The following is a 22,701-nucleotide window of genomic DNA, read 5'->3' as shown; positions in this document are numbered from 1 at the left end:
ATTTTACCTGAAATTCATATTTTAATAAATTTTTATTAGAAAATTCTTCGAGAATTAAATTATTCACGTACAAAAATAAACAATTTATTCAATAATTGCATATTTCTTAAAATTGAATTTTTATGAAGAATTTTATCAAAATTTCTAATAATAATTGAATTCATTCAATTATTATGTATTATTATTTTATATTATTTAAGAAAATAATTAATTTCCTGTGAATAATTTTATTCAAATTTTGTTAAATAATTGAATTTTCCAGAATTTTAAAAATCATTAAAATTCATGTAAAATTTCATTTAAAAAATGAAAAATAATTTAAATCTGACAAAGAATTAAAAAAAATTTTTTTAAATAATTGAATTCCTGTGAAAATGTTTATTTTTTAATAGAATTGAATTCTAGGGAAGAATATTATTTAAATTTCTTAAATAACTGAATTTCTTCGAAGAATTTTTTTTTTTACGAAAATAATTGAATTGTTTCGAAGATTTTTACAAACATTTTTGACAATTCTTGTATTTCTAGGAAGATTTAAAAAATAAGAATTGAAATGAGGAAAATTTTTGAAATTTTGCCAAGAATTTTATTAAATTTTTTGAAAATAATTGAATTCTCGAGAAAAATTTTATTATTTATGAAAATAATTGAATTCTAATACTAAAATGTATTATTTGTAAAAATAATTGAATTCTTAAGAATAATTGTATTGAAAATAATTTAATTGTACAGGAAAATTTTATTAAATTGCAATTTTATTAACTAAATCTTGTAAAGAATTTTTTCAAATTTTTTTTTTAAATAATAGAATGTTTAAAAGATTTTTCTTTAAATTTTGCGAAATAATTGAATTTCTCAGAACTATTTTTTTCAATTCCCTAAATTTATTTAAATTCTTTGGATAAACTTAATTAAAAAATTAAAATTAATTGAATTGGTGCGAAGAAATTTATAAAAAAAAAAATTGGTAAGTAATTGAATTCCTGTTAATTTTTTATTAAAATTTTGTTTAAATAATAGAATTCTTTTAGAAAATTTTATTAAAATAGTAGATATTAAAAATAATTGAAAAGAGGAAAATTTTTGAAAATAATTGAAATTTTGCCAAGAATTTTGTTAAATTTTTTGAAAATAATTGAATTTGGGAGAAGAATTTTATATTATTTATAAAGATAATTGAAATTTTGACGAGGATTTTTAAAAATTTTTGAACATAATTGAATTTATGCTGACTTGTGGCAACCCTGTTGATGCAAAAAATTTGGATCCATTTTCTACTTGATCCACATTTTTGGTATCAATTCGTGGCAATTCGTTACTTTGAAGTTAATAGTGTTATTATTATTCTTAGTATTATTATTATTTTTATGGTTATTCTCATGATTATTATTATTATTCAATTCAAGCAACTACTTTTTCAAGCAATTATTAGCTAACCCTATAATAGTAATTAAGGTTAGCTGGAATAGCCACATAAGAATAGAGCGCTGAAGTTAAATATTTTCCTTCTCCGCCTGCTGTACTGTACGGGAATGAATACATAGTATACAAGGATGAATTATCCATTTAGAAATAGCAGTAACTAGCAATTTTATATAAAATAACTAAATAAAAAGAGGGACAATCTAGAACCGTGTTGTGCAATGAAAAAATAAATTTGCCTCAAAAATACTGTGAATCAATCACTTTGAGAAAAAATCCTTCACTGACATTGTACATATATACATATATATACGATGATAATGTACATTTTGATTTAATTTTTTTAAATAATGATTATCGGTACATTCTCAAATGGAAATTTTATGCAATTTACGATGGAAACATTGAGTTGGGTAATTTTGTGAATACTTTAGTGAATATAACGTTGTAGCGCGATTGATTAATTTTATACTTTCAAGGATCAGATGATTGTAGTCGATAGAGCGAATACTTTTCTCGATAAATTACAGAATACCTATACATGTATACACTATAATAAAAACACAAACCGACAAATAAATAAATAAATACATATAGTATATACTTTATAAAAACATTATAAAATAATTATTATTATTTTTAAATATATAATTAATTACGGAACTAGAAAAAGTCCCGGAAATTTTGTTCTTAAAAAAAAATTCTGAACTTCAAATTGTCCTTGTTTTTTCACCTTAAAAACTTTCTTATCATTATGAATATACAGATAAACTCTTGAATTTTTTATTTCTGTCAATAATTGAATTTTAGACGTATTTTAAAGGATTTTTTCAGAAGAATTGATTTTAAGAAGAACTTTCCAAAATTATTAGCAAACATTTATTTTAGAAAGTATTTATGTTAAAACAGTTCTATTAAAATTTTTCTCTTTAGAATTTCAGTTTCAAAAAATAAAAATTAAGATTAAAAATTGGATCAATTAAAAATTAAACCAAAATTTTAATAAACTGGAAATTTTTGTCCACTAAACCTCGAATCAAATAACATTTTAATTAAACAAATTTTTATGAATTGTAACTTGAAAAAAACTGAAATTTTGGACAAATTGTATACAATCGAAATTTTCGAAAAATTGCAATTTCTTTAGAATTTAAATTTAGGAAGAATAAAAATTTTAAAACAATTATTATTCCACTAAATAAAATTCAAATATTATTAAAATTTGTATAAAATTTTAATATCCACTAATTAAAATCCAAATTAAATAGAAATTTGAATAGAATTTTTAATTTCTACTGATTAAAAATGACATAGAATTGAAATTTGGATAGAATTTCAATTTCTACAAAGCAAAAATTTAAATAGAATTGTAATTTCTACAGAATTTAAATTCAAATAAAATTAAAAAGTGTATAAAATTGTAATTTCCACATAATTAAAATTTAGCTACAATGAAAATTTTTTAAAAATTTCAATTTTCACAGAATTGAAATTTAAGTAGAATAAAAATTTAGATTGAACTGTATTTCTACTAATTAAAGTTCAAATAGAATTAAAATTTTTACAGAATTTAATTATCTAGTAATTAAAATTCAGATCGAATAGAAATTTAAATGGAATTTTAATTTCTACTGATTAAAAATCAGATAGAATTGAAATTTTAGATAGAATTTTAATTTCTGCAGAATTGAATTTAACAACAATTAAAAGTTTAATAAAATTGCAATTTTCCCAGAATTGAAATTTAGGTAGAATAAAAATGTTAATAGAATTATAATTTCTACTATTTAAAATTTATCCAGAATTCAAATTTGTGTAGAATTGAATTTTCTACTAATTAGAGTTCGGACAGAATTGAAATTAAAGACTTGTAATTTCTGCAGAATTAAAATTTTCATAAAATTGAAGTTTGAATAGAATTTCAAATAAAATTGAAAGAACAAATTATATTTCCAATGCATTAAAATTTGGATAAATTGAATTTCCTGATGAATTAAATTTTAATGTTACATAAATCAAATTCAATTATATTGAAAACTAATCTATCTCGAATAAATAATTGAATTTCCCTCCAGTATTGAATTAATATATTTAAATTAGCGTTTATACATAAATTTACATTACTCCTTGTACGTAATATATTTATATCAGTATTTGTACCTATCTACAACTATATATAGTTATATGCGTGAGTGAAACGAAAAAATAAAACTTGCTAGAGTTTCGCACGATCCCATGGAGCCACGCGATACTTCAAGCCACACACGTGACCCTCACGACCTTAAAGCGAGAACTCTTTTCCACTTCTGAGTTTCTCCTCTATCCTCCTCTTGTCCAAACGCAAAACATAGTACGACATGGAGACTCGAGAGAGATTAATATTTATCTCGCTTGCGGGAGGTCACTAAGATCCTAGACACCTTTTGCCGGCTACATCTTTCTTCGAGGCCGAAGGTTTCGTATTAATATCTCCATCTTATAAATCACTCATTAATGTACTTTATTCCAATCCCCTTTGCTGTATTAACCAACAGAAAAAGAAGAATCAATTTCCCCCATGCAGCCTCCAAATACATATATATGTTTATATAAATTGCGTGTACCATTCCTGATAAATACATATTTCCTCCACATTAAATTTATATGAGATTCTCCAAAGATTATGTTGTATATCAATTTTTTTTTGTTGAGAAAATAAATGTTTGCAGATACTTTTTTGCAAATATTTTCCTTCTTTTCATTAAGGCTTTTTATAATATAGTGGTTCAAATAAGTTTAACAGAGTTGCCACAAAAACTTAACTTTGTTTTTCCCTGATTTCCAGACAGAATTTTTACATTTTTCCTGAACCTAAAGAATATTCTGATTCACTCTAAAAATTATTAGATATTCAAAAAAATGTTCAATTTCATTTAATTACGAATTTCATTTATTGTAAAATTATTCGAAAACATCAATAACTTCATTTTTAAATAAATATTTAATCATTATTATTTATCCATAGAAATTAAAATTTTTCAAAAGATTAAAATTTAAACCTTTTTGTAATTCAACAACTTATAAGAATATTATTACAAAACATAAATATATGGATCACTCGAGTAATAATTTAAATTACTATAAAATTTTTCAAAAAAAAGTTAATTATTTACAAAATTCCTAATAAAATTCTTCGCAAGAATTCAATTATTTTTACAAGTAGTAAAATTTCTCAAAAAAATTCAATTATTTAAAAAAAATGTAATAAAATTCATTGCAAGAATTCAATTATTTTCATAAATAATAAATCGATTATTCGGTATTTCATTTTTAAATCATTTTTTATTAAAAAACTCTAAAAGAATTCAATTATTTAAATTAAAAAATAAATAATTTATTGAATAATTGAATGTTTATTAAAATTGAATTCTCATAAAGAATTTTATCAACAAATTTTAAAATAATTAAATTCTTTTGACGAATTTTAATAAAATTTATAAGAATAATTACATTTTTCGAGGAATTTGATTAAAATTGTATCAAAAATAATTAAAATCCTGCGATGAATTTTATTATTTATGAAAATAATTTAAATTTTCCCAAGAATTGTATTAAAATTTTTCTAAAATAATTGAATTTCTGAGAAGAAATTTATTAGAAGAATTAATAAAGAAAATGGGGGAGAATACAAATAAGTGTATGGAGAAAATAAATATAAATTTGGATAGAAAAATGGACAGTGTTTCTGCAGGACTGAGTAGTGAAATAGGCAAAGTTAAGATGATGTGTGAGGAATGGGAAAGAAAATGGAGTGAGGAAAAAGAGAAAATGTACGAAAAGTTAGAAAAATTAGAAATAGGACAGAAAGGTATAGAAGCAGAAATGGAATTGGAATTAAATGCGGTAAAAGAGGAAGTGAGAGAATCTAGAGAAATAATAGGGGAATTAAGGAAAAGGATTACTGTTTTGGAATCAGGAACAGAAACGGGTATAAAAAATTCAGGAGAATCAGTATTGGAGGAGAAAATGAATGAGGTCTCAAGATGGATGGAAAAAACAGAAAGAGATAAGAGAAAGAATAATATAGTGATAAGAGGAATGAATGTTGATAGAAGAGAAGGAAGAATAGCCATACAAAAAGTGCTAGACGATATCGGAGCGGATGTGGAAATTATAGGATTGAATGGAGTGGGAGGAGAGAATAAAGAGAAACCTAAGGTTTGGATCGTACAGCTGGAAAGTGAAGACCAAAAGATGAAAGTCATGTCGGCAAAAAATAAACTGAAAGGCAGGAAAGAAATGATAGAGGAGGACAAAACGTGGAAAGAGAGGGTGATTTCAAGAAAACTAGATCAGAAAAAATGGGAAGAGAGGGTAAAAGGTAGTGAGGTTAAAAGGGGAAGAGATTGTTTGTGGGTTAATGGTAGTAAATGGGTGGTTTGTAAAGTGACTGGAGAAGTGGTGGAGGAAGAAAGGAGAAGAGAGAGAAATACATCGCAGGTAGGATACAGGAGAAGTAGAGAGCAGGTTTTTCGGCAGGAAGAAGGGGCAGTTGGGAGAGAACACAGAAAGCAGGAATAAAAGTGGGGTTCTGGAACGTAGGGGGAATTAAAAATAAAGATGAAGGATTTTGGAGAACTATAGAAAAATGGGATGTGCTGTTTCTTAGTGAGACGTGGGTAGAGAAGAAAGATTTTAAGAAAATTGAAAGAACATTGCCAAAAGGGTACAAATGGAAATTGCAAGAAGCGAAGAGAGATGGACAAAGAGGAAGAGGATCAGGAGGGATTATTTCAGGGGTAAGAAAAGAGATCAAGGAAGTAAGAAAAGAGGGTATGGTAGTGAACGACGATTGTATAGTAAGGAGTATTAAGAGAGGTAGGGGAACGCTAGATATTGTAGGAATTTATAGAAGAAGAGGCGATGAAAAGGGTTGGGAAATAATTAAAGATTGGATGCAAAAAGGAAAGGACAACAAGGTTATAATTGGGGGGGATTTAAATGCATGGACAGGAGAATTGGGGGGTGGTTTATGGGATGAAGAGATGGAGAAGTACATTAGAGTTTCCAAGCATAAGAAAGTGGATGAAGAGGGTAGAAGATTATTGGAATTGTTGGAGGAAGAAGGATGGTCCATTTGCAATGGGAATATGAGAGGAGACGAGGAAGGAAATTTTACTTACAGAGGAAAAGGAGAAACCACTATTGATTACGTGTTGACAGATGAGAGGGGAAGAGAGGAAATAATTAAAATGAAAGTAGGGAGAGAACCTATTTCTCTCCCATTTTCTGACCATTTTCCGTTGGTGGTAGAATTAAGGGACGGGAAAAAGAGACACAGAAATGGAAGCAGAGATCCAGAAATAGAGATAGATGTTGGGAAAAGAAAGAAAATTAAAATGGGTAAATGGAACGCGGAGAGGTTAGCGGATTTTCAGGAAAGAATGCGGAGAGAAATGGAAGAATGGCAGGACGAAGAGAGTGTGGATAATAAAATACTAAAGTTAAAGGACAAGATTGAGAAAGTTAAGAAAGAAATGGGCAATGTAGAAGGGCAAGAACTGGGACACAGAAAGTGGTGGGATAGTGAATGTGAAGAAAGTAGGCAACGAATGAGAGGTTATATAAAAGAATGGAGGAACGGTGAAATTGAGAGGAAAGAGTATAATAGGAAACACAGGGAACACGAGAAATTACTAAAACAAAAAAGAGAAATGGAAAAGAAAAGATTCATGGAGGAAGTAGAGAAGGCGGTACAAGAAGGTAAAGAATGGGAGGTAGTAAATAGAGAAAGAAAGAGAGGGAAATCTATAAATGGTAAAATTAAAATAGAAGAGTGGACTACGTATTTTATGGACATGAGTGGGGGAACGAGTTACAGAATAAGAGGTGAAGGAAGAAGGATAGTGAGAGAGGATGATGTGGAAGACGTTTCAAGAGAAGAGGTAGAAGATGCGATTGATAGGCTGAAGAGGAGTAAGGCGGTGGGTAAAGATGAAATGGAGGGAGAGGGTATTAAATATGGGGGTGAAAAGGTGAGAAGGGTGATATGGGAAATTGTCAACGAGGTATGGAAAGGAAATGGGTGGCCGGAGGAGTGGAAGACGGGCCTGATTGTGCCACTGGTTAAAAAAGGGGAGGGAGAGAAAATAGAGGAGTACAGAGGAATTACCTTAATGCCAGTGAGCTATAAGGTATATGCGGAGGTACTTAGGAAAAGGTTGGAGAAAGAAGTTGAGGAAAATGGAGGTATCCCACACAATCAGGCTGGATTCAGAAAGGGTATGGGTACAATGGACCACATATACACCCTCAATTATTTAGTGAATAGGAACTTGAGAGAGAAAGGGGGTAAACTAATAGCCCTATTTGTAGATTTTAAGGCTGCATTCCCGTCTGTGAATAGAAAAATATTGTGGAAAGCACTTAAGGAAAAAGGAATTAAGGAAGGAATAGTGGAGAGGATAAAAGAAATGTACACGGATGTGAGGACGCAGGTCAAAATAGGAGAAACGATTGGGAAAGAGTTTTGGCTAGGTAGAGGCCTGATGCAGGGTTGTCCTCTAAGCCCTGTTCTCTTCAGTTTGTTGATGGCGGACTTGGAGGAAAAATTGAAAAGAAGAGGAAAAGGGGGGATAATATTAGGTAAAGGGAGAATTTATTCACTTGCCTACGCGGATGATGTGGTTTTGATGTCAGAGAATGAGTCAGGGATGCGTTTGTTGATTAAAGAATTTGAAAAATATGTGAGAGAGAAAGATTTGTGGATAAATGTGGAAAAAACTAAGGCGATGAGATTTATGAAGAAAAAAGATGGAAAAGAGAATGAATGGAGACTGAATGGAAGGGTGGCTGAGGAAGTGGATGAATTTTGTTATTTGGGTTTTTGGTTGCATTATGGTGGAGGGCATGAGCTGAATGTGAGAAGGAGAGTGGAAAGAGCGAATAAGATAATGGGTCAAGTATGGGGAATAGGGAAGAGAATGTTCAAAAACGACTGGAAAAAGAGATTGTGGTTGTATGATATGTTAGTATGGTCGGTGATGAGTTATGGCGTGGAAGTTTGGGGATGGATGGAAATGGAAAAAGTGGAAAGTATGCACGAGAAATTTTTGAGATGGGTTATGGGTGTGAGTAGATACTGTCCAGGGTACATGTTAAGAGAGGAAGTCGGAAGAGAGAAAATGGTGGTGAGGCAGAGAAGTAGAGCTTGGAGTTTTGAGGAAAAGCTAAGACAGGGTGGAGGGTGTAGTTGGACTCAAATGTGCGTGGGGCAAGTGAAAGAAAGGGAGCAAAAAGGAAGGAAAGAATTGTCAAGATGGGAAATTAATAGAAGGGATGCAATTAAAGAAGGGATGAAAGGAGGTCGAAAATGGACGGAATTGAGAGAGGGGTGGAGGGAGAAAGAGAGGGAAGAGAGATGGGAAAGGATAAGAAACTCGAAATACAACAGATGGTATGGGATGGTAAGAGGAGGTGAAATACCTCAATACTTGAAGAGAGTAAGGAAAGAGGAGAGATGGAACAGGATAATAAGGTTTAGAATGGGAGAAGGAATGAATGAATGTAAATATTGGATGGATGAGAGTGAGAGACTGTGTAGGGTGTGTGGCTTTGAGTTGGAAGATTGGGAACATGTGTTGGATAGATGTGCAAGTCGTGGAGAAAATGAGAAAGGTGTGGATGAAAGGATAGGATGGATAATGGATGAGAATGGGCAAGGTGAGAAATGGATGTATGAGTTAGAACAAATGAGAAAATAGTAGGGTAAATTAAAGATAAAGAGGGTGGGAACGATGCTAAATTTAAAATTTTAATTTGACGAAGCCAAATGGAACGGGAAACGGAAGCCCGGCACTGGCGAATACTTAGGAAATAAGATTATTGTATTAGGATAAGTTAAGTTAAGAGATTGTATATTAGGTTAAGAATTTTTTGTATTATGGTTCCTCGAACCCTGCGAAATTAAGCAGGGAGAGTAAATAAAGATATATATACTTATCAAAAGAATTGAATTCTGCTGATAAATTTTGATATATTTATCAAAATAATTGAATTGTTTTGGAGAATTGCTTAAATATTTTTGAAAATAATTGAAATTTCGCAAACAATTTTATTCCTAATCTTTTAAAAATAATTGAATTTTTGGTGAAAAATTTTGCTATAATTATAAAGAGAATTGAATTTTTAAAGAGATATTCGTTAACATTTTTGAAAATAATTGAATTTCTACAAAAAATTTTATTACTTTAGAAAATAATTGAATTCTTGTGATGAATATTGTGATTTATGAAAATAATTGAATTTTGCAAAGAATTTTTTCTCTTAAAATAGTTGAATGTCAGTGAAGAATTTTTTTATTTATCATGAGATAATTGAGTTAAAACTTTTTAAATAATTAAATAATATTAAAAAAATTCATTCTTGTCAGAAAAACAAACAAATTTTGAAGGTTTTGTATTAGAATTCGTGGTAGTTTCAAAGTTTATTGAGGCAAACAAAAAAAGACACAAAAATTCAGAATTTTTTTATGAATTCTAAAAATTTAATTTTTTCCAGCACTTTTAATAAAATTCCCTGACTTTTCGTGACCAATCCTACTTTCCCTGACTTTTTCCTGATTTCTCTGACCTGTGACAACCCTGCTTGTGGATTTTACTAATACAGGTAAAACTTACCATAAAATATATGAAATATAATAAATTCACGTAATTAAAAATTTGTTTGCAGAAAAGATGCTATAAGATCTAAATCTTAGGCGTGGATGAAGGCGCGGCGTGAATTGGAGACAGTTTTTTGATGATTTCTTTTGATCGAGAGGAAGCGAGAGAGAGAGAGAGGGAGGGAGGGAGAGAGGCCCCTTAATGAACTCGTGGTCGTTTTGGCACCAGGGAGTCAGGCGTGTAAGTGCAATTGTTAAGGTCGGTAGCACAAATCGAATGTTGACTTTAACGAGCAAACTCGAGCACTCGTTATTGCTGGAGCAACGACCCGAGGAAAAGGGCGATAAATTAAAGGAGCTTATCGACGATCGTTCGCGCAAACCAGGCATGCAGATGCTGCTTGCTACTTCTTCTCGCTGCACAACAGCGGCAGCAACGAGATGACTCTCCGACTCCCAACCATCTCTCTACGACTAGAACGACATTGCCATCAATCTTTTTCACCTAGTAAAAGGCATCGGGAACAGATACCATCATATTTTTCAAACTTCATTTCACATTCAAATACTTTCTCATGCTAATAAAATAATTATAATTTCAGAATAGCTGATTTTTAAGAAAAAAAAATTATCTCTAAACATATTCTTTCTTTTCTATTTATATTTCTATTTCTATTCCTTGTTGATGGAAAAAATGCACTTTCCAAACAGGAAGTGGATAAATAATTATTTAATTTTCAGAAAATTTACGACCACCATAAAATGTCACAGCTAAACACGCATCAATCCCAAGATGATCATTGATAATTAAAGTAATTAACAATTAACAATTAGTCGAGTTGAATTCCTCGGGGTATTTTTTCAAGGAAAAAAAAACTTTCTCCAAGTAGTCTTAATGATTATAAGTTTTTTTTCCAATTATATAATTATCAATTGATAACATTGAAAGTGGAAAAATAATCCTAGACTCCTTGAGCGTGACTTTCGAGCATATCCAAACTCCTTTTTCCTAGACACTGAGAGTCTCCCACGGAAGTGAATAAAACAAAGAAAAGAAACCAGGAGCATGAAAGAAAAGGTTGCAAAGGGCGTTCTTAGAAATACGTTCCACAAAGTTAACTGTAAATACCAAACGCGATTCGATATTTTACAATTTTTATCATAAAACCAAAAAATTGAAGTGTAGTTCTTAAAGATGACGGACGTCATCTTTAAGAAGTACACTTCGATTTTTTGATTTTCAAAACTTTTATGTGATACGAAAAGGAAATCCAAAAAAAGATACTGTCGAATAGAATTCAAACTTTTACAAAAAAAGTTAATTTCAAAATTCAATTACTATTTTAAAAATTCAATTTATTTTGCATTTAACATTCAATTCTTATCTTAAATTTTAACAGAAATTAATTTTTAAATGAATTTTTATTAGAAAATTCTACTAGAATTCAATTATTTAAATACAAAAATTTTTTGATTAAAATTATTTAATCTATGGAATAATTGAATGTTTCTTAAAATTCAATTCCCATAAAGAATCGTTATTAACAAACTTTTAAATAATTGAATTTTATCAACGAATTTTAATGAAAATTTTAAGAATATAATTACATTTTTCGAGAAATTCGATTTAAATTGTATTAAAAATAATTGAAATTCTGCGATGAGTTTTATTATTTATGAAAATAATATCACACAGAAAACTGAGTGTTGTTTTTATTTCGGGTAATATTTTGGTTGGGTTATCTCATTGAGGGTAAATATTCATAATAGGAAATCTACCCTATTTAAATATCAGAAACTTTTTTATTGAAAGTCGTAGAGGACAAGTTGCCCTACAATATTGATATATAAATATTCGCATCTAAGCGGATTATATTGTCTAAAAAAATCATTTATGCAAAATTTAACCTTTCGCCCCAGTCTCCCCTAACTTTAATTGAATTCCCCTAAAAAGAATTCCGCTTATTTTTAAAAGTTTTGATAAAATTCTTCGCAAAAATTCAATTATTTTGCAAAAATTTTAATTAAATTCTTTATGAGAATTGAAATATTTTGTATATTTTGTATTTGTATTAATATACAAAATGTTAATTATAAAATTCTTTTAAAAAATTGAAATATTTTCATATTCTACTATTTTTAAATATATTTCTCGAAAAATCAAATTCTTTTAATAAATTTTTATAAAATTCTATATAAAAATTGAATTAATTTCAAACAATTTTAATTAAATTTGATGAAAAAAAATTTTGTAGATTTTGAAATATCATTGAATTGAGAAAAATTTTTGAAAATAATTGATTTCGGAGAAGAATTTAGTTATTTCTAAAGATAATTGAATTTTTGAGGAGAATTTAAAAAAATTTTTGAACATAATTGAATTTCTACGAAAAATTTTATTACTTTCGGCAATAATTGAACTTCTGCAATTATTTGTAATTTATCTAAAAGTATCCAAGTTCTATCGTACAATTTACGAACTTTTGATCCTTCTTTAATAAAATTACGGACTTTACGGACCTAGTTCGAGCCCTGAAATCATAAGATATATAAATTTTGTGACAATCTGAATTACTTTCGATCAGACTTTTCAAAAATACCTCAGGACTTTCGTTCAAAGACTATATAAAAATACAGAAAATCGTTGTTCCATATTCATTAGAACGTCAGAAAATTTTCTTCCGATCAAGAGTGATTTTCTTCACTTTTCGTGTGCAAGGTTCTTACCATCGAGTGCATTATATATAAGAGCGAAACACGTGAACTCAATTCCTGGGGCAGAACTTGAGTAGTTGGTAATCATGAACGATGGGATCGAAGAGAATGCAACGATTTGCGAACGAAGAAGAGAACGCAGCCTGTACTTAGGTCGCAAAACGAGCCCGAGGGTGTCCGCCATTGTGATCGTAATTGTAACCTTTTGTTGATGGGATTAAAACCGGATCACCTGTAACATTCAGATCGAAAATCACGACTCTTCGACAGTTCAAGGTCCCATCCTTTTTTCTCCCACTGACAAGATTATCTATACTCATCTCTCCGTGCGCAAACTAAATTTTATACATCATCCGAATAGTTAAACAATATACTTGAAAAATAAAAATCCAAACGAATAATAAAGCTCTTAATAAAAATACTACTCGAAAAATAAAAGTAAAAGCAAATAATAAAACTCGAAATAAAAATACTTCTCGAAAAATGAAAGTAAAAGCAAATAATAAGAAAATCAAAACGAAAAATAAAACCACTGGAAAAATAAGAATGAAACAACTCGAAAAAGAGGAAGGGTAACAGAACTATGCGAAAAATGAGAAAATATTCTCGACTTTGACACATTTCCAACAAGAGCTCAAAAGGAAAATTCTTGACAGTGATATGAAGGTTTGAAATAGTTTGCACCTTGAAGTATACGTATCCTTATCATGATTTTAAACTTTGTTGTAAGTGCACGCACGTATAGACGATTCCTGACACGCGAATCGACATAGTCGACGGTTCAAAAGCAATACGAGTCTCGAGAATCGTTAAATGTCGAGTGATCCACCTTGAACCAACACATCAGTTGTTAAAAAATATCGGTCTCGTCTGCACTTCGAAATCACCTTCAGCAATCGAAGGTACTTTTAAGTCTCCTTGACCCTTGCATACCAATCCCTCTTGAATCTTGATTCGTTTCATGATGTGAAGAAACAACTCGGATTATTCCCAGATTCCAAACTCAGATTTTTTACCCATAGAAAAAAAGAATGATGATGATGATCGACATGTTCATTACTTTTATATAATCAATAATAATCATTCGCGAATATATTCACTTTGACGCAAAACATTTTGATGAATTACTCGATAAGCATCATGTTTATATAAAAGCCTTTCCTTCTTCTTCCTAACATTGCATTTACTCTTCTGAAAAATCGTTCCCTTTTTTACACTCTGATAAAAAATCATTCCCTTTTTTACACTCTAACAGAACTCGAACCAGTGAAAGTATTTAAAGTATATTTAAAATACGGACTTTACGGAATAAAAATTAAAAATTGCGAACCATTCGCAGACAACCTACTAATAATAAAAATAAAGTCAGTCCGAATCAAATAAGAGAATGTTTTACTTAAAACTGTAAATGAAATTTTTTCATGTAAAGAAAAGAACATAGAATCAAAACTTCTTCTTACTTTAAGGTGTTTCTTTCACTTTTATTACTGTTGGGTAAAAGTTTTATAAACTTTTACAGTACTGAAATTGACTTTTTGGATTCAAATTTTAAGCTTTTAACAAAATTTTATGTATACTTCAAAATTTAAATTCAAATATCTCATATTCATTACTGTAAAGGGATCTAAAAATTTTACCAGACAGAAGGTTTGCATAAAAGAAATATTCACTAAAAATTTCAAGAATATTTCATCAAAATCGATTTTTTTAAGTATAAAGGTAAGCGAATTATCATAAAGAGAAATTAATTTATATTTTTTTCAGGAAACAATTTCAGGATAGCCACAAAAATTTAATTTTTCCCTGATTTCCGAATAAAATTTTGACTTTTTCTCTGGCCCTAAAGAATATTCTGATTCACTCTAAAAATGTTCTATTACATTTATTTGAGAATTTCTTTAATTGTAAAATTATTCGAAAACATCAAGAACTTCTATTTTTAAATAATATTTAATCATAATAATAATGAAATATTATTCAAAAATTGATGTGATTGATGTTTTCGAATAATTTTACAAATAAAGAAATCCTCAAATATATAATCCTATTCTTCCATATAGGAATTAAATTTTCTCAAAAAAATTAATTCTGCAGAATTGTTAGTTAAAAGTATAAAATATTCAAAGATTTTAATTTAAAACCTTTTCGAAATTCAATTATTTAACAAAATTCATGCTAAAGTGCTTGTAATATTTAAATACCATCTCAAATTTTAACTTACATTCATTTTTAAATCAATTTTTATTAAAAAAAATTCTACGAGAATTCAATCATTTAAGTACAAAAATAAATAGCTTATTGAATAACTGAATATTTCAGAAAATTGAATTATTACAAACAATTAGAATAATTACATTTTTCTAGAAATTCATTTTCTGTCTGTGATCTCTAATGTACAAATTAGGTCGATGCGGATGCATCTTTACTCTTGTTGTCTCACAATGAAGTTTGTTGAGTCCTTGAGGATTGGCGAGTTAAATAATTTTTTTAAAAGGGGCCCACGTCCAATATTTCAATCAGACGAGGGCGCCGAGCACTTGGTCGGCAATATTCGGGTTTATAGTTTAAAATATTTTAAAGTGTCTCATTTTTGTGTTCTTCGATCTGTTTGAAAAATTTTATTTTATGAATTTTATTTCGATTTCTTTTCCAATTTTCGTTTTTCTGATACGGGCGGGTGGGGACGCTGGCTATCAAAAATGTATTTAAAAAATTGTCAATTGTCACATTTGGAAGAGCAATAATCCCCCTTTAATTTGTGACCAAGAAATAAAACTTTGGTCTAAAATTGTTCGAGTTATGAATTTTTTTTCCAATTTTCGTTTTTCTGATTCGGGCGGGTGGGGACGCTGGCTATCAAAAATTTATTTAAAAAATTGTCAATTGTCATATTTGGGACAGCAGTAATCCCCCTTTAATTTGTGACCAAGAAATAAAACTTTGGTCTAAAATTGTTCGAGTTATGAATTTTTTTTTTATTTCTTTTCCAATTTTCGTTTTTCTGATACGGGCGGGTGGGGACGCTAGCTATCAAAAATGTATTAAAAAAATTGTCAATTGTCACATTTGCAAGAGCAGTAATGCTCCTTTAATTTGTGACCAAGAAAAAAAACTTTGGTCCAAAATTGTTCGAGTTATGAATTTTTTTTCGAATTTTTTTTCCAATTTTCGTTTTTCTGATACGGGCGGGTGGGGACGCTGGCTATCAAAAATGTATTGAAAAAATTGTCAATTGTCACATTTGGAAAAGCAGTAATCCCCCTTTAATTTGTGACCAAGAAATAAAACTTTGGTCTAAAATTGTTCGAGTTATTAATTTTTTTTTCGATTTTTTTTCCAATTTCCGTTTTTCTGATACGGGCGGGTGGGGACGCTGGCTATCAAAAATGTATTTAAAAAATTGTCAATTGTCATATTTGGGACAGCAATAATCCCCCTTTAATTTGTGACCAAGAAAAAAAACTTTGGTCTAAAATTGTTCGAGTTATGAATTTTTTTTCGAATTTTTTTTCCAATTTTCGTTTTTCTCATACGGGCGGGTGGGGATGCTGGCTATCGAAAATTCGAACAATTTTTTACCAAATGTTCATTTCTTGGTCACAAATTAAAGGGGGATTATTGCTCTTTAAAATGTGACTATTGCAATTTTTTTCTATAAACTGTAATAGCTAACGTACGTTGTTTTTGCGTTGATTGAACCGCATAGGGCCACCGCGCTACTATGTGTGTCGGCGCCTATGGCTTTTTCTGATGGCTGGCGGCCGGTGGGTCGCTAGTTTCACCGAGCCGAAAATCTGTCCTCCACTTTTACTTTAAAACTTCTTTTTTGCAGGAAAGAGCGGATAATTTTTACCAGGTTTGTGGAGATCCCTGCTGCATTCAGTTTGTGGATAAGTCCATGATGCCACACCTTGTCAAACACTTTTGCTACATCCATATATGCTATTGCCGTAAAGTTCTTTTCGGCAAATCGTTTATGGATTAATTCAACGAGTCTGAGAGTTTGTTGATTTGTGGAATGACCTTTGCGGAAACCAAATTGCTCGCTCGTTAGTAGATCCAGTTCCTCCACTTCTTTCAATAATCTGGATAAAATTATGCGCTCAAATATTTTGGAGATATGGTTTTCTGGTTTTTTGGATACCTCCAGTCCTTGTCTGGTTTGGGAATGGTGATAATATTTGCCAATTTCCAGTCGGCTGGGAAATAGTTTAATCGTAAACTAGCGTTGATGATGTTCAAAAGCTTGACCTTGGCTTTACGAGGCATTTCCTTTATGGTTTTGTTGCTTATTAAGTCGTTACCAGGAGCTTTTTTGTGTTTAAGTTTTCTGATTAGGATTTCAATTTCTTGAAGAGTGGCTGTGCTGATAGGATCTGGTGAAGTTTCGTCTATTTGGTCTAGTGTGCCAAGGACCTCCTCCTCAAGTACGTCCGCGTCTTCATCGTCAGGGTATGGTTCATTGGGTGTACATTGTCTTTCTATGCTGGTTGTCAGAATTTCAGCTTTCTCGATGTTTGTGTATTCCATTCCATTTGTCCCTTGTAGGGGAGGTATTGTTGAACGCTTCGTTTTGAGAGCGTTTATTAGTTTCCATAAACCACTTCGGTCTGAATTTAGCGATTCTATTTTGTTATTCCATCTGCTATTGTGAAAGTCTCGTAGTTTCAATCTAAGTTGGTTATTTAGTTTAGTAGCATATGGCATGTTCTTTGCGCGTTTTTCAAGCTTTCCTCTTGTCCTTAATCATTTGTCGCAACTCAACCGGCAAGACAACAATGTTTGGAGTGTTTGCTGTAATTTCCTTTGTACATATTTTTGTAGCATGTTGAATTTCATGTTATTTATTTATGAAAATAATTGAATTCCTAAAAAGAATATTATGTATATGAAAATAATTGAATTCCAGTAAAAAAATTTTTAAAGTAACTGAAATTTTGCCAAGAATTTTATTAAAACTCCTGAAAAGAATTAAATTTCAACAATCATTTGTAATTTCTCAAAAAATAATTTTTTTAGTGTTTTTAAACGAAAATTCTACTACAAATCCATTATTTTTTATTAATAATTAAATATACAAATTACTGACTTTAAGAAAGTTTTTTAAAAAAATCTGACTGATACATACTTCAAGCAAAACGGACCTAGTTCAAATCCTGTCCAAATAAAAAATCATTCCCCTTTTTAACATTCTCATCAATAAAAAATGTATAGAGTACAGAAAATTTCTAAAATAAATTCTTCACTATTCTCCATTTATCACTTTCAAACATCATGATGATTTAAGAATGGAACCAATTCATATTTGTGGTCGTATATGAAGATGCTCGAAAGGTTATAGCTGTAGATTGTAGAAGTTGGATTTAAGACAGAGAGAGGGTTCCCACACTTGGAAAGGGCCCGGAGGCGCTGGACCCCCGGGTCAAACCACTGTATACCTCGAGTGGCGATCGGGATAAGAGTAAACGTTACACGAACTTAAATCCGGATAGCGTGACCAGAACAAATTCAAAGTTGACTACTCTTATAAATCTTTACCTTAAGTCAAAATAATCCCCTTGGGGATAAAAAAAACCCTTCTTCGGAGAATAATCAGCGTCGACTAATGAGATTACTTTAAAAATAGCCTTGTTTTAGAAAAAAAATTAATTCCTTTCATTAAAATAATTTTTTTCTTTCCTGTTTTCTTTGTTCGTTGATCTTTGTTCTGTCCAGCATCCTAATTCTCATCCTAATTCAATTCTGATTTCTTCCTAAGTGAAGAAAAGCTTCGAAACTAATAAGCGTCGACTCGCTATATAAAAAATTAGTTCCGACGCTTTTCTTCACTGGAAAAGAGTAAAAACACTGCGCGCGCAGTTGGCGGAGGAGTGGGGGGACGAGACAGTCACCGTCACTTCCCCCACTTTTCACTTTCAGCGTGCGCAGTCTAACTCCTTACTCCTCGACGAAAAAGATTACAATCCTAGTGCTACGGACCAATTGTACAGTACTATCACGCAGAATAATATTAAAAATTCTACTACGATGGACCAGAATAAAATCACAAAAACACTAAGTTTAAAATAATGAAAAGTAGAAAAATACAAGCGCCATGGAACTAGAATAAAAATACTATCTCTATTATAGAAGTTGAATAAAATATCCCTAAAAGAATTTCTACAACGAGGATGAAAATTTGGACCAAAAAGAGGAGTGAGATAAAATAAAGAGTTAGCTTCGTGTAACCGAGGCTAAAACTGGCTCGGGGCTCGGCGCGTGCAAGACGTGATTGTGTCGCGTTCCTCCTCTCTCTCGTTCCCTTCTCGTCTTCCACCCCCTCTCACTCTTTCTCTCTCGACGCCGGCACCTCTCACCACTCATCTCCCCTTGCACCCGCTGCACCGCTCTCATGGCATCCTTATTTTTTGCCATTCGACTCTTTGCTTCTCTCTTTCGCCGCGCGCTCCACCGCTATGGAACCGGACGGCTCCCACCGCCTCCACTCGGAGCTACGAGCCTCCACAAACGGTGATCGTGTTGCTCTCGTTGCTCCTAGAAGTATCCCAATGGCGTATCTACCTTTAAATCCACAGAGACTCTTTAAATATTCTTCCCCATCTCGTACCCACTCATAACTTATGAGATACCCTCCTTTCCTAAATACTCTTCTTACCCCTTTTTTTTCTTCTCAAATCCCTGAGTCTTGCTTTTGAATTTTACTATGATTTTAATACAGTTAATAGCAAAATATTCCTAAAGCCTATTTTCATTTTTGGCATAGATATTTCTACTGAAAATTTCTTCGAAATGCGCGCGCAATTTGTGAATAGCTCGAGACGCTCGACGCCGCTTCTCCCCCTTCCTTAGAACTGCGCACGCAATTTTTAAAAGGTGGGAGTCTCAAGACGCTCGACGACGCTTCCCCCACTCCGTTAAAAGTGCGCGCGCAATTTCCCCCACCGCCCTTTCGTCACATACAGAAAACCTCAAACTATCCTACGTACCAAATTTTTTCGAATTACTTAATAAATACTTCAATAACAGGGCTCGAAGCAGTGAAAGTATTTAAAATAATTAATAATTTATTATAATTATAATTTATTATTATAAATAATTTAAAAAATTCAATTAAACTTTTTTAAATTTCAATTATTTCTCAAAATTCACGCTACATTGTTAATTCACATAAAGAATTTTATCAACTTTATAAACAATTGAATTCTTTCGAGAATTTTAATAAAACTTTTAAGAATAATTACATTTTTCGAGAAACTCGATTAAAATTGTATTAAAAATAATTTAAATTCTTCAATGAATTTTATTATTTATGAAAATAATTCAATTCCCAAAAAGAATTTTATTATTTACGAAAATAATTCATTATTTTTAAAAATAATTAAATAATTGCGAAGAAATTTATAAAAAGTTTGTAAATAATTGAATTTCTGTGAAATATTTATAATTTCTTGAAAAGAATTAAATGTTAGCGAAGAAATTTATTAAATTTTTTTTATTAATTAAATTCTTTTGGAAAATTTTAATAAAATAGTGAATAATGGAAATCATTGAATTGAGGAAATTTTTTTTAAATAATTGAAATTTTGCTGAGTATCTTAATAAATTTTTCAACATAATTGAATTTCTGCGAAGAATTTTATTATTTTTGGAAATAATTGAATTTCTGCAATCATTTGTAATCTATCTAAAATTATCCAAGTTATCCTAGTTTAAGCCCTGCAATAATTAAAACTCCCGATTTCGCCATTTTTTACATTCCCATGTTCTCTATCAGATCCACAACCCTAATTGTCATCTTGTTTTTTTTTCAAAACCCACTTTCTGTACCTCCATTCTTTTCGCATCGTGATTGACAGACAGACCAGCGGATAAGAATTGAAATATAAATTAGTCAACGATTGCCAATCAATCCCTCGAGGAATTTATGCTTAGGCGAATCAGATAAACATCATCGAGAGATCAAGTATTTTATAATCATTATTTCGAGCAGTATACTTTAGTTACCTGATGCTGTATATATGTATTTAATTTACAATCAATTATTTGTTTTCTTTAATACGTGTTTAGTATATGTTCCTTCCAATCAGATAAAATTTATTTTCAATCTTTAATGAATTAAAAAAAAAGAATTTAATGAAATCGTGTAAAGAATTTTACAATCTTCGCATATGGTGAACGAAAATCTAAATAAAAAAAACCCCTAACAGAAATGATTAACGAAGAATTGAAAAAGCAATTGAAGCGCCATTATACAATCAGTATCAGGTGTCGAAAGTGATAAATGAAACTATCTTTATCATGAATCCTAACTGCTGTATCATTCTTTGCATTTAAAAGCGTATTCTTCCCATATAGCCATGAAAGTTACAATTTACATTTTAATTGAATTAAATTTTTCTCCTTTTTGTGAATTTAAATATAAATATATTAAATTACACAAAAGTAAAAATATACATTTAAATTTGTGTCGCGCTCTGAAGATAGAAAAAACCTTAGATTGTTTGTAATCTTCAAAAAGCGTAGGTACAATAAAATATTCTTTTCAATACAAGCTCTTTACGTGAACAATAAAATAATTTCAATTAACAAGTACATTATCTTGTTAATTAATTGAAATTGAATTAAATGAAATTATTTCATTGTTCGACAATTACTCATAATAATAATTCTATTACAAAAACTACAGACGAACAATCTAAATTAATATTGCAATTATTATCATTTTAATGAAAATTTTAATGAATTTATAAACTTCTAGTTGCAATAAATTTTGAGAGGGAAAAAAATCTTATTATAGCCTTTCAATAGAAGTGAATTAATACGACTTGGAATGATTACAGTATTTAATGGGTTGTAGCGTTAATGGCAATCTTTATGTGAACCAGGACATGGCATAAATGACCTATGCCTATGTACGCAAGTCGACATCCGTGTAACGACAAGGCAAGGCGCGTGGCTGGAATGTTCGCAGCCGTTCGTATATGTAATTGCCAGGGATGGGCCAATTACAAAGCGCGCACTGTACGACGAAAATTCAATTGGATTGCTTATTGCGCCATGAAAGAAGAGATCTTTTGCATTCCTTACACTCTTTTTGTTTCAATTTCCCCCCTCCAAGAATAATTAACAAATAAATAAGAAAATTGATCCGTTTTAAACAATTACCCAATTAATCTTGAGTTTTAATTAAATTGTTTAAAGTTCGAATGGGAGTGAAAAAGAAATTTATTTGATTCAAGTAGACGATTGCTTGGCTTTTCAAATATTTATTTGTATTGTATGAAATTATTTTTGGTTGAATCAATCAAATTCTAAAAAATATTAAAAATACTAAAAAATACTAAAATTTATGGTTTGAATAAAGAAATAAATAAGGTAGAAGTTATTTGACTTTAATAAAAATTATTTGACATAAGTAAATATTTATTTTATTCAAGTAAAAATTTATTTGAAAATAGACAATTAATTTGAATCGAATGAATTGTTTTCAGTGAAGTGCACCAGAGGTATGATTTTGTAATTTGACTTTGACTTTCGATTCGATTTTTAATTTGACTTTGTCTTTAACCTTGACCTTCTGACTATGGCTTTACCCTTGACTTTTTGACTTTGTCTTTAACCTTGACTTTTTTTACTTTGAATTTAACTTTTACTTACACTTTAACTTGACCTTTTGACTTTAACATTAACTTTGACCTTTTCACTCTGGCTTTAACTTTAACTTTTTAACTTTGGCTTTAACCTTGACCTTCTAACTCTGACTTTTTGACCTTGGCTTTAACCTTGACTTTTTAACTTTGGCTTTAACCTTGAAATTTTAACTCTGATTTTAACTTTGACTTTGTCTTTAACCTTGACTGTTTAACTTTGACTTTAACCTTAACTTACACTTTAACTTAATCTTTTGAGTTTGACTTTAACCT

The 22,701-nt window shown here is 30.3% G+C and overlaps 2 protein-coding genes across 3 annotated transcripts in view; one reads left to right on the top strand and one right to left on the bottom strand.

Moving 5' to 3' along the window:
• The window catches only part of LOC122499490, a 126,107-nt gene extending 115,479 nt beyond the window's left edge, over positions 1-10,628 (top strand). Inside the window, exon 4 of the mRNA XM_043607877.1 lies at positions 10,132-10,628. Within this exon, the coding sequence (XP_043463812.1) occupies positions 10,132-10,145 (14 nt within the window). The 3' untranslated portion in view covers positions 10,146-10,628. The remainder of the gene's footprint in view (positions 1-10,131) is intronic.
• The window catches only part of LOC122499489, a 405,956-nt gene that overhangs the window by 278,086 nt on the left and 105,169 nt on the right, over positions 1-22,701 (bottom strand). The gene's annotated exons all lie outside the window — the stretch shown is intronic.

Source organism: Leptopilina heterotoma, unplaced genomic scaffold, assembly GCF_015476425.1.
Source record: "Leptopilina heterotoma isolate Lh14 unplaced genomic scaffold, ASM1547642v1 Lhet_168, whole genome shotgun sequence".
Lineage (NCBI taxonomy): Eukaryota > Metazoa > Arthropoda > Insecta > Hymenoptera > Figitidae > Leptopilina > Leptopilina heterotoma.
This window is presented reverse-complemented; position numbering and strand designations above follow the sequence as displayed.